The sequence below is a fragment of the Ovis canadensis genome, chromosome 1, assembly GCF_042477335.2.
Source record: "Ovis canadensis isolate MfBH-ARS-UI-01 breed Bighorn chromosome 1, ARS-UI_OviCan_v2, whole genome shotgun sequence".
Lineage (NCBI taxonomy): Eukaryota > Metazoa > Chordata > Mammalia > Artiodactyla > Bovidae > Ovis > Ovis canadensis.
Window position 1 is genome coordinate 32,290,194 of NC_091245.1, and position 13,315 is coordinate 32,303,508.

The 13,315-nt window shown below is 43.7% G+C and overlaps 1 protein-coding gene across 1 annotated transcript in view; it reads right to left on the reverse strand.

Moving 5' to 3' along the window:
• The window catches only part of C8B (complement C8 beta chain), a 45,322-nt gene that overhangs the window by 12,138 nt on the left and 19,869 nt on the right, over positions 1–13,315 (reverse strand). Inside the window, exons 7-9 of the mRNA XM_069592711.1 lie at positions 8,426–8,666; positions 6,242–6,370; positions 3,579–3,742 (exon numbers count right to left, since the gene is read on the reverse strand). Of these exons, the coding sequence (XP_069448812.1) occupies positions 3,579–3,742; positions 6,242–6,370; positions 8,426–8,666 (534 nt within the window). The remainder of the gene's footprint in view (positions 1–3,578; positions 3,743–6,241; positions 6,371–8,425; positions 8,667–13,315) is intronic.

Genomic DNA, 13,315 nt, shown 5'->3' on the forward strand with positions numbered 1-13,315 from the left:
CACCCCTTCCAGGTTGAAGCTTTGGCAGCAGAGTGTGGTGAATTTTCCCATTCCCTTACCATTGCTGTGATGATATTGGGAGCAAATGACAAGAGCAAACCTCCACTGCCCAGATCCCACTGTGATATTCAGAAAAGCCCCTTTACCAGTACACTTTGGACATGATATGTGACTGAGCAATAAACTTTTGCTGGGCTAAGGCGTTGAAATCTGGGGCTGTTTCACGGTGGCGTAACCGAGGCTCTCCTGATGCCTCGTTGAACCACTCACCACTGTATTTTCCCTTCTACACTTGGTCATACCATGTTCTGTACCATGGACTCTCCATCAGCCTGAACCCCAGACCACAACCTAGCCACCCCAACCACAATGGATATGTACGTGCATGATAGGCTTTGTGACTAAGGTTGAAAATCAAATGTAGTATTCTGAGTTAAAACTGAATTTCAGATAAGTAACAGATGAAATTTTAGTATGAAGTGAAAAAGTGTTAGTCACTTAGTCATGTCTGACTCTTTGCCATGGACTGTAGCCCGCCAGGCTCCTCTGTCCATGGGATTTCCCATGGACAAGCAAGAACACTGGAGTGGGTTGCCATTTCTTTCTCCAGGGGATCTTCCCAACCCAGGGATCAAACCCAGATCTCCTACACTGCAGGCAGATTCTTTACCATCTGAGCCACCAAATATGTCACATGAAATATTTGAAAGATGTTTATCCTAAAAAAACAATATTCCTTATTTGTCTGAAGTTCAGAATTATTTGGACATCCTCTATTGCCAGGCTCCTCGGAATGTCTTGGGGAATTTTTTCATCCTTTAAAGACCATTTCACTGGGACACAAGCTTTTTCCTTCATGCTTATCCCTCCACAATCTTTAGGCATTTAGCACTGTGAATAATTCTAAGATCAGTATGACTTCTATTTTTGTAGAATCTATTTGTTCCTCAAAGTAAAAAATTTCACCACGCTATATTTCAGTATTGTTTTATCTTCAGTACTTTAGCCTGCTTTTCAATGAGCTGTTCATTTTGCATTATTAGCTCAGGGAAGTTTCCCTTATTATGTGCTTGATTAATGCATCTGCACATTTAATTCTGTATCTTTCTCAGGAAGAATGCTCTGGGTTTTAGATTTCCACTTCTGTACTCTGTGTCCATCATATTTCTTTTATATCATTGTTTTAATCTCTTTGTCTTTTGCTTCTGCATTATAGGAACATTTTTACAGCACCTTCCACATCACTGACTCAATTTTCTGCAGTGTCAATTTTGTTCTTTATAGTTTCCAGTGTAGGTTTTGATTCTACTATTGTGCTTTGGGCTTCCTACATTCAGCCATTACCCTTTCCATCTGATTAGTGTCTAAACATCTCGGCTTCTATTTTTTAGTTCATAAACTCTTTACTTTCTTATAATCACAAAGCAAATGCATTGTAAAATTTACTTCTATGTTTAGATGTATGTTTATTTTATCTTGGATATAATTTCAATCTTTTGTGTTCAAAGTTCTCTTTATATATGTCCAGTTATTTCTCTACCTCTTCTTTGAACAAAGAGCCATGTCTCTATATCTAATGTTCACCAGTAAACAATGTGAATGGGTTCTTCTCTGGTCTTCTTTCCTGCCTACCCAGCTCCTATAGGAACTGTGTTTTCAGATATTGATCTTTAAGACTGGTCTATGTACATGAGCCTTGGCCAATACTCTGTGTCTAGGAATTCCTTATCGAGTGGTTTCTGCTCTCTTGGAAAGCACTTGCTGCTCCAACTACCTGGTAAGCTGATTCTGCAGAGAATTATTTTGAGATAATATGAAGTCATACACAGTTTTCTCTTTCCAGAAAGAATCTATAACTACAATAGATGGTTCCAAGTCAAGTTAGGGATATATAGGAGAAATGCATAAAAGCCTTCAACAAATTCACCTCCACCACTACTGGAAATATCTCTGATTTTCTAATCTCTCCCCTTTCAGTCCCCACAACCCTTCACAGCATCATACTCATAGTACATAGGATACTTTTCAGGGCATCACATACATGCTGGGTAAAGCCTCTGTGCCATCAGTAAATACCACATCTCTGAGGATCGTGGCAGGTCTGAGATGCTTAGCATGCTAACATGTGCTCGCTCTCTTTCTCACAGACACACAAAACACACATCCCATTAACATATCCCGTGCTGCTGGATACTTGACATTCCCAATGCCCATGATGGCACTTCCAACCTAAATGGATAGGTAACCAGAGCAACCCATTAATTCTAAGTTTAAAACAAAATTCAGATAAGATAACAGTAAAAAGTAAAGACCAGGGGTCTATTTTTCCATGAACTCTCTTCTCTCCCATGCTTGTTTGTGATACCAGCCAATGTCACCATGTCATCAGCCCATCCCAGATTTCTCTAGAGCCGCCTGCAAGCTATGGCTCACTTTACCTTTCTCGATGCTTGCCAGCAACTAAACCCTAAGTGTAACTACTGAATAAGTGGCAGGGGAAAGGATTTGAATGGCAGCCTTCTTGTTCTGCAGCAACCCTGCAACTGACATATAAATAAAGACACTGGAAAACTGCCAAGTTCGGGGACTGCACAGCCTTTCATCAGAGCTCCAGCCCCTTAACTCCGCTCCTTGGCTGCAAGAGTAGATCTCCGGAGGGCGGATGCTGGATCATCAATAATTGTACAGACAATAGCAAGAAGAGGGCAGTATAAGATGTGACATGGACACCGTGCTGAAGTACCCACAGGCAAGGGCCAGCCCTGCTGATGTGTATGACAGCACTGCTCTAGCAAACGTCTTTTTGGTTTAAGGTTGTAAAACTGCCATTGTTAGGGTGACAGTTGGTTGGGATCATTATTTTCTATTTACCAAACCCACAGGAAAATTTGGAGGGGAGGGAAGAGGTCAACTTTTCAGGTCTGGACTTAGTCACAGACGGATGAAAGCTCTGTGACCTGGATTTTTAAATCAGCCCTAAAATGGAGATAAGCATACTAAATTTGCAGGCTTATGAGAATTAGATGGAATAACATTCCCAAAGTCCTTGGCAGAGTATCATGAACATGGTAGGTGCCCAAAACATGTTAGGGATTACCACTATGTATTATGCTGTCCTGTAAAACAATAATGCATTCATGGATCTTACTGTAGACTGCATTTTTCATCCTTGCATCCTCCTGTTTTTCTCCAGTGCCTTAGTTCACATCACATCACAGGAACTTAGCAATGACTTGTTGGTTGTAGGAATGAATATTTAAATGAACAAAGAACCAAATGAGGGATTCCCCAGTAAACTGCAAACGATATTGATTTAAGAAGCCTGGAACTAGAAGCCGATGATTAACTTACTTGAGCAACTTGGGAGCCCAAGTGAGAGGGAGTGAGGGGTCTCTAGCTGGTGTTGTGCAGTATATTACAATCAGTTCAGTCTGGACACATTTTCTACTATACGGTATCTATCTCAAGGTTAGGACTTGTGTCTTACTGCACTCTGCATTCTATACCCTGGCTCAGGGAAACCCTTTAGAAGCTGTTTTGTGAGTAGAGGAAAGGATGGGTGGGGTGGGTGCGTGTACCTTAACTTTGATGATGTCCGGATTGTACTGCACCGCATCTCCCCATTCCTGCATCAGGTCCGCTGTTGGCAGCTCTCTGTATGCCAGGGCAGTGACATACTCACTCGCTCCTCCTCGTACAAGGACCACCAAGTCTTCCACCATGCTGTCTGTCTTGTTTCTGTCTGGAATGGATACGGAGCCCTGGCGTGTCAGGGGATCCATTTTCACACCTTGAAGTTTGCTGCAACCCACCTGACAACCTGGTGACTGTAACGTTCAGGGAGGTCGCCCTGGAGATGTAAATGGGACAATACGCATCCCTGCCAGCAAGGGAGTCACAGTGCAAGGGCAAAGAGCGGTGCACTCAATCATGTATGACATAAGCTGGAGACAGGACGAGAAAGGGACGTTTAGTTTTAGCATCTGTAAGTAACAGTCGCTAAGTGAGTCTATGGAAGATAACTGATGGACAGATAAATACATACATTCATAGGGACAGATCAGAGAAAGGTAAATAGGCAAAGATTATTCATCATTTATGTGTCATCCACTAACCTAACGCTGTACATATGCTAACTCACTTAATCTTCAGTATGAAATAGGAAGTATAGAATCCTTCCTTTGCAGATACGAAACCTTAGGCACTAGAGGGAAAGAAATTACTTACCGTACCATGCCAATCTCTGAGCTATACCACTTCTTTGTCTCATATGACAAAAGTGGGAAAATCTATAAGGTGTGAGCATGAATGTAATAGATACTCACTAAATAATGTCTACTGTTTTTTTTTTTCAATGTCTACTGTTATTATTTTGACTTCTCAAGCAGTTGCCCAGGAAGCCCTCAATCATATCAGTAAGTCATTCCTATTCTAATTTTTCTTGTGCCCGAAGCCAAAGAAACTGGTATAAAGTGACTGTTCTGCTCTGAGCTTGCAGCAGTTGAGCATCATAAAAAAGGAGTCTTGTATACTGCTGGTCAGACTGTAAACTGATACAGCCATCTCAGAAAAATCTCAGTATTACCTAGTGTAGAATAAGTACATACTCTACAACCCAACAGTTTCACTCCTGGATACATTCCCTAGAGTATCCCTTGCACATGTGTATCAGAAGAGTGTGTAAGAATGTTCACAGCAGCTCTGAATATAACGGCTTGGCACAGGAAAGAATCCAAATTTAACAACAGAATGAACAAACTGATATATTCATACAATAAAATACTGTGCAGCAGTGAAAATGAAGTGACTATAGTCTTACACAAAAACATGATATAAAAGAAAAACAAAATTCAAAAACCAGAACTGAAAGATTACATTTCATCCAAATAAAGTTCAAAAACAAGCAACTCTAAGTCACTGTTTTTATTTAGTTGCTAAGTCCTGTCTAACTTTTTTGTAACTCCATGGATTGTAGCCTTCCAGGCTCCTCTGCCCATGGGATTTCCTAGGCAAGAATCCAGGAGTGGGTTGCCATTTCCTTCTCTACGGAATCTTCCCAACCCAGGGACTGAACTCGCATCTCCTGCATTGGCAAGCAAACTCTTTACCACTGAGTTACCAGGGAAGCCCAGCTCCAAGTCATAGAGGTTAGCAATACATGTACGGGGTCAAACTATCATGAAAGGAAGGATGTGATTAACAGAGACTTCAGGATGGTGTTATCTCCCAAGGGAGGGAGGAGCTGTAACTGATAAGGGTCCCAGGGTACTGGGTAATGCTCTATTCAGTAACTTGGATTGGGGGTGACTTTACACGTTTTTTTTGAAGAGCATGTATGTCTTCTCCCTGCCTCCCTATGTAGGATGTGTGTTCCAATCCAGCCCCACCAAAATAAACAAACAACAGTGTCCACTGCATATCAGTCACAAGAAACTCTTCATTTTGTTGCTGGTTAATTTTGTTTTGCTTTGGCTGTGGAACTCTTCATTCACATATGATCACAGAAATAAGGACAAGCTTAGTCTGTAGAGAGGATGAAGGAGAATAGCTCAGGGTGCAGAAGAGGTCGCGATTAGAGCCCTGCTGATCAGCCTTCCTCTCCTACTCTGCTTTCCGTGTTGATTCCCAGCTCCCCTGTGTGGCCTCCGAGATCTCTGCTCCCAGATTAGCTCTAGCACTCACTCCTAGTCTCACCCACCATGCGGACTCTGCTACATGACCTGTGGCTTTGCCTGCTTTTCTAGTTTCCATCTTGCCCATTGCTTCAGGTAAGGACTAGCTGCCTCAACTGTATCCCCCACTGCCTCTACCTGGCTCCTACCTCTTCAGCCTAGAGCATCCTACCTCTAGCCAGGCCCACTGCCAGCCCCTAGAGCAAATTTTCATTGTTAGATTTTTTTTTTTTTTCCTACCTAAAAGCAACCTTGATACCTTACTCCTCAAGTTGCCATTCAAATGATACCTGTTCCCGGAAGCCAGATTGAGTTTGGTGCTTATCACTGTCCGGTCCTCGATTTTTTAATTGTTTGCCTACTCGTGAATATCATGAAGATAGGAAGACCATCTTATTCATTTCTGCATACCAGTACATAGTAGGAGCTAGATAGGTTTTTATTGAATGAATTAGTATTTTAATTGAGATGTCTTTGAATATTCAATCTTTAGCTTAAAGACTGATGGGTCTGGGCTCCTGGAGGAGGAAGGATGATAAGCAGAGAAGTCACATGCCCTGGCCACTCACCTTTTATCTCATTGAGAATGTTACTGCACGTCGCCTCCGACACACCCAGGTTCACGTAGACTGCTGTTATGGCAGCGCCGATTTTAAAATCATGTTTAGCACAGTCATGGACGTCCTTAAGAGAGTAATCTGAAGGAAGCAAGAAAAGTGGCTCATGACCTAAAATGGCAGTTTGTCCTGGGCCTTTTCCTGCAGTCGATCCCTGACGCCAAACCCTTCCTGGAGGCTCACAGGAACTCGGGTGTAAATTAACGGGTGGCCAGACTAGGGACAAGAAATGCAGGCAGCTCCTGGCACCAGGCCAGAGACCCCATTCGAGACCAGCATCAACTTCCCCTTTCAGCCTCTACAAATACTCAGAGGGTTTTTCCTGCTCTCCAAAGACAGGAAGAGCTCGGAGTCACTTTCTAAAACTATGGCTTCTTATCAAGTCTCTAGGTATTGATCCAGTGAATAGAGGCTGCTGTGAGCTGTCCTCCCTTCTCTACTCTTTGATGCAGTACAGACAGTTACTTGATCAGTTGGGATAATGTTTATGAAATGTCTGGTATAGTCCCTGGCAAAGAGAAGAATCAATTTCCCTTATTTCACCTTCATTTCTGGACCATTTCCCATCTATTCCTCTCCAATTCTCCCCAAGGCATCTTCCCATCCTGGGCTTGCTGAAGTCTTCCATATGACATATGAGCACCTTTCTATAGCATTTGAGGTCAGGAAAAAGAGAGGAGAACAGCTTTAACACCTGGGATTGCTAGAAACGTTGATGCAGATCAGTTTTCCCCAAAGCATGTTCCTTGAAACATGAATCCCATGATGATATCTCTTATATTTCTTTAAGAGCAAGAATGACAAGAAACCAGGCTTCTGCAGTCAAGTCAGTGTGATAAATGTGGTATCAAAAGTGATGGAGAGGTCACTTGATTTCAGTATGCCTGTGAAACTCTCAATGTGGGATCTATTATGTTTCTACAACTTGATCATAGAACCTTTCTGTAGAAAGCAATCAGAGGAATTATGACAAGTACTTTTGAAAGCTCTGGTATGGAGTACAGTACCCTTAATCTTGGCAAGACTGAGGGGGGCCACACTGACCTTAATTTACCTTATAGGCCTTCTGTCCTCTTGCAAGTTCATTGGACCTATACCCGAAACCTGGCTCTGCCACTGTAACCTGGGAGACCTGGGGCAGGTCCCCTGAGCTGACAAGTGCCATATTGCAGGGAAGAGTACAGAGCTGGAAGGAAGATATCATACCTTAGACTGGACATTGATTGCAACTAGAAAGACAACTAGTAATGTCTGTATGGAGAATGGGTTGTGGAAGGAAAATGGGAGTTGAATAGTAGTTTGGAAGCTCTGATAATCTAAGACATTGCTGCTCAAAGTGTGGTTTAGGAACCAGCAGCACTGGTATCACCTCAAAGCTGACTGAAAGGTGGAATCATTCTGAGATGCAGATGACTACAGAAGAAGCACGTGAAAGTTCTCTTAGGGGCATGTTAAGTTTTTGATGGTCGGCAGACATTCAGATGGAGATCTCAAAGAGGCATTTCTACATGAGCTCTTCGGTACACAGAAGAGATCCAGGATAGACATATACATCTGCATGTATAAAGCATTTAGAGCCAGGAGATGAGATGTTATTGTCTGCTGCTGCTGCTAAGTCGCTTCAGTCGTGTCTGACTCTGTGCGACCCCATAGACAGCAGCCCACCAGGCTCCCCTGTCCCTGGGATTCTCCAGGCAAGAACACTGGAGTGGGTTGCCATTTCCTTCTCCAATGCATGAAAGTGAAAAGTGAAAGTGATGTCGCTCAGTCGTGTCTGACTCTTCGCGACCCCATGGACTGTAGCCTACCAGGCTCCTCCATCCATGGGATTTTCCAGGCAAGAGTATTGGAGTGGGGTGCCATTGCCTTCTCCAGGTGTTATTGTCTAGAAGGAGTTATGTAGAAAACAGGACTGTCCAGAGAGAGGGCTGGCAGAGGAAGACCACCATCAACACATCATCAACAAAGGATAAGGAATCTGCAAATGAAACTGTGAAAGGAAAACCAGGGAGGGAGAAGGAAAACTGGGAGCATAACTTACAACCCCTCCCCCAGCAAGGAAAAGAAGCCTCTCTCCCTGTTAACTCATAGTTCCACGCTCCCCATCAGTAAAGACGTGGGCCTCGGGCGGTGTACCTCCTCTCTCCATCGCCTCCTTGTTCATGATGAGTGTGTATTCATAAATGCCCCCAAGCACGGCCTCTGTGATGTAGTGGGTTCCAAAATCACGGAAGAGATCTCTGTACTCCCCGTAGCTGTATTCCAAGGGCAGCCGCTTGACTCGCTGAAGGAATTCGTGATGCAGCATGAGGTTTCTCGGTTTCAGCTTATAATGCGCCACTTCAAGGTCAGAGCGTGCGTGCAGGAATTTGCTTTTCTAAATGAAACACCAGCAAGGGAAAAGCAGACCTTTAAAGTTAGGAATCTGGAACAAGAAGATGAACTTTGCAAATATCATCCAATGCCCGGGCCAGGGGTCATCACTCATGATTCCTTTAGGAGACCTGAGGGAAGACGGCCCCTTTGACAAGCCTTCATTTTTTCAGAAATATTCTGATGTCCTTTTCGGCTTGGAAGAGCTTGCTCTTTGCTCATTTCCTTACAGTGGCAAATAAGCAAGGAGAAGGAAGGGAAGCAGCAGCAGACAGGGCAGGCAGCAGCAGATGCCTGTGCTGCATTCCAAGGGGAGACAGGGTGTGCTGACCGGCAAAGGCAACGTCTTGGTTGATGCTTCTTTTTTTAAAGAGAAGAATTGTTACTCAGTGGTGCCTGACTCATTGAAACTCCATGGACTGAATATAGCCCGCCAGGCTCCTCTGTCCGTGGAATTCTCCAGGCACAATACTGGAGTGGGTAGCCATTCCGTTCTCCAGGGAAGAAGGGAATCTTTCTGAGCCAGGGATTGAACCCAAGTCTCCTGCATTGCAGGCAGATTCTTTACCATCTGAGCCACCAGGAAAGCCTCTTTTAAAGAGAAAAAAATGTTTATTCAGGGAGCTATACACTGCACAGGCAGAGTGTGGGCCATCTTGGAAGGCAAGAGAAGCCATGGGAAAAACACACTCCACAAAGGATGGGCCGTCTCAGAAGGTAAGAGGGGGCAGTTGATGCTGTTTAAACTCTGAAGAAAAGGCACTCTAGAAAAAGTAAAAGTGAGGCTTTAGGAAGGCTGGACACTGCAGTGCATGCCGAGGGCCAGCAGACCACAGCCTGCACACAGGATCTGGTATTTGGTTTTGCAATCCAGTTTCATTGCAGTGCAGCCATGCCCACATATCTGTTCACTGTTCATCACTGCTGTCGGCCTATGATGGCAGAGCTCTGTGGTTGCTACAGAGACCCTGCAGCCTTGCAAAGCCTGAAATATTTACTCTCTGGCCCTTCAGAGAACAAGTCTGGTGACCCCTGGTGTGTGGAAGAGGCTGAAAGATGGCAATGCTAGATGAAGGGCAAACATCCAGGGATGTTAATACAACCCGAGATGAGACGTTCCTACACTGCAGTGAAGGCTGAGGAAAAGGAGAATGAGTAGGAAACACACATTCCTCCCACATCTTAAAACTCTTAGCCAGCTTGACCTGTCAGCTCTATAAGTCATGCCACCTCTGCCCCCTGCCCTGCTCCCCCACCGTAGTCCTGCCACAGCCATCCATGACTCCTTCTTCCTCATCTTTCCAACTCTGCAGTTGCTAGATGCTCTGTTCATGGTCTTTCTAAATATTTTAGGTTTCCTCTTCTGCTTGGGTTATGACAAAAGCTTTCCCACTGATCTCCCTTCTCCCTCTAGCTGCCTTCAGTGCTCCAATCAGAGCTGATGTCCTAAAACTGTTAATACCATTAAATGCCACTCTGGGCTTAAGACAAAACCCAGCATCAGCCTCTCCATTGCCCAAGAATAAAATCAACTCCATTACTCTGAATGTAAGCATGTCACGATCTGTCCTCCTGGCTTCAACTTTTACAACCATGAAATTCACCCTCCACCATAGTGTACTTTTCTCTAACACCTACATTGTACCTCAATATCCATCTAGCATCTAACTTTTCCCCACATCCGTCATTCTTTCTCATAATATAATTTTGCACATATTCCTTCTGCCAGACATGCTCTTCCCTCTCTTTTCTGCCTGGCAAACACCTTCTCATTTTAAAAATTTCTGCTTAGCTGTGCTTTCTATGTGATGGCACCCTTGAATTTCCCTGACACTCCACCTCCCAGGACTGCATTGCACGTTGCTTATATTTCCTTTATAGAATAAGCCCTGCTGTATTGGGCTCTCCTGGTGGCTCACAGTAAAGAATTGACCAGCAACGCAGGAGCCATCGGAGACATGGTTTCAATCCCTGGGTTGGGAAGATCCCCTGAAGGAGGGCATGGCAACCCACTCCAGTATTCTTGCCTGGAGAATATCATGAACAGAGGAGCCTGGTGGGCTACAGTCCATGGAGCTGCGAAGAGTCAGACGCAACTTAAGCGACTTAGCACGCGCACACACACACACATGCTGTATTACAGCTGATGTCAAAATCAGGACCATTATCTGCACACATGTTTGCTGTTCCTATGAGACTGTGAACTTGAAGGCAAGAATTGTGCTATACTTGTCTCTAGGTTCCAAGTATCTGGATTAGTACCTAGCATGAGGTAACATTCTGTAACTGGCTGTTTAAATCAGGGAGCTGGGAGGGAAGGGGAGAAAGACGGAGAGAGAAAAGGAGACAAGGATGGTACCCTTCTCTTTCCCTCCTAATAAGACACGTTCTTTTATAATCAGTCCTGTCCTTCATCACTATATTTTAGTCTTGAGCACTTACCAAGTGCCATCCTGAACCTAAAGATGGAAGAAACAGCCTGTGTGCCCGAGCTGCTCACAGCCAGGGACGGTTACAGTCTAATTCATGGTTATGGCTCATTTTCTGCTGGTTGGTAATTTGGCAGCAGAACTTAAGCCCCTCACCATTCCTTTTTTCTCACATGAATCACTGTAGACTTTTAATTTCCTCCATGTTCCTCTCAGATTATTTTTCTACAACATCACACCCATGCAGCAAACTCTCAGTGACCAGGGAATAAATACACCTGGTCCTTTGGAATCCAAGCCCTCCTGTCACCTTACTTTCCATTCCAACTGCTCCCCTTCCACTAAGTCATGGGCTTTGACCCTCACCTTATAGGCAATAGGGAACAGGTGATATGATCAGTTAGTATCAGAAAAGCATTTTTCTGGCAGCACATACATTTGAAGGGGCAAATTGAAAGACAGGAGTCTCATTAGGAGGGCTGGAGCCACAGGTGAAAGGACCTAGGCTAGTGAAGATGTGATCAGAGTTTGATTAAGAAATATTGGATAGCCATAACTTAGTAAAGAATCTGCCTGCAATGCAGAAGACCTGGGTTCGATTCCTGGGTCAGAATGATCCCCTGGAGAAGGAAACAGCAATTCACTCTAGTATTCTTGCTTGGGAAATCCCATGGACAGAGGAGTCTGGGGGGCTGTAGTCCATGGGGTTACAAGAGTGTCTGACATGACATAGTGACTAAACCACCACCACCGAGACATGGAAACAACCTAATGTCCATCAACAGATAAATGGACAGAGAAGACATGGCACATATACAATGGACTGCTTCAGCCAGAAAGAGAACAAAATGATGCCATTTGCAGCAACATGGCTGAGCCTAGAGACTGTCACACTAAGTGAAGTAAAACAGAGAAAGGCAAGTACTGTATAATATCACTTACATGTGAAATTTTATATATATATATATATATATATATATATATATATATATATATGTACCTGAACCACTTTTTGCTAGAGCAGAAATTAATACAACATTGTAAATCAACTAGACTTCAATAAAAAAATGAAGAAATATTGATGAGTGAAAGATCTGGTGGGCTTCCCAGGTGGCACTAGTGGTAAAGAACCTGCCTGTCAATGCAGGAGACATAGAGACATGGGTTCAATCCCTGGATCAGAAAGATCCCCTGGTGGAGGGTATGGCAATCCACTCCAGTATTCTTGCCTGGAGAATCCCATGGACAGAGGAGGCTGGCAGGCTACGGTCCATAGGATCGCAAAGAGTCAGACACCACTGAAGCGACTTAGCACAAGCCACAAGCCACAAGCCACACGTGGGAATAAAGAGAAAACAGAACCAGATATTCTTAGCCTGGAATGGCAGAAGGAAAAGAATGCTACTTAACACAGAGAGCTTGGGAAGAGGAACTTGCTTTGGAGTGTCCATAAGGCATCTGGGTAATGATACCCAGAAGAGAGGGTGGTGCAGGTCTGAGCTTCCCAGAAAGGGCAGAAGTGGTGGTGAAGGCTCATGCTTGCCCTGGCAGAGGAGCAGGGTGAGCAGAAGAGGACACTTGGCAGGGGGGTGTGGCTATAGAGGAAGAAGAAAAGATGACCAAAAACTAAATAGAGAACAAGTGGGGCTGTTAGAAACCAGGAAGAAAACTAACTGATAAGGAGCAGAAAGCAGCCATGGGAAACAGGAGTGTGACTCCATCCACAGCTCCAAGAAGTTGGAGATGAGGTCTTGGATAACATTCTGGAAAGGAATTTCAGCTGAAAATTTAGAATAGAAGTCAAGTTGCTGGGAGTTGAAAAGTCTCCAGAAGTAGTTTTGGCAAAACTATGCTCCTTAGTTTAATAAAAACCAAGTGAAAAGCTTATTAGTAAATAAGAATACAAAAAAAATAAGAAAATGAGAGAACACAGAGAACTATATTCGATATCCTATGATAAACCATAATGGAAAAGAATGTATATATATGTATAACTGAATCACTTGGCTGCAGCAGAAATTAGCACATTGTGAATCAACTATACTTCAATAAAAATATTAAAACTGAAAAAATTACACAACACTGTAAATCAACTATACTCCAGTAAAATTGAAACAATTACACTGTTGGTGAGAATGCAAACTAGTATAGCCACTATGGAGAACAGCGTGGAGATTCCTTAAAAAATTGCAAAAAGAACTGCCTTATGACCCAGCAATCCCAC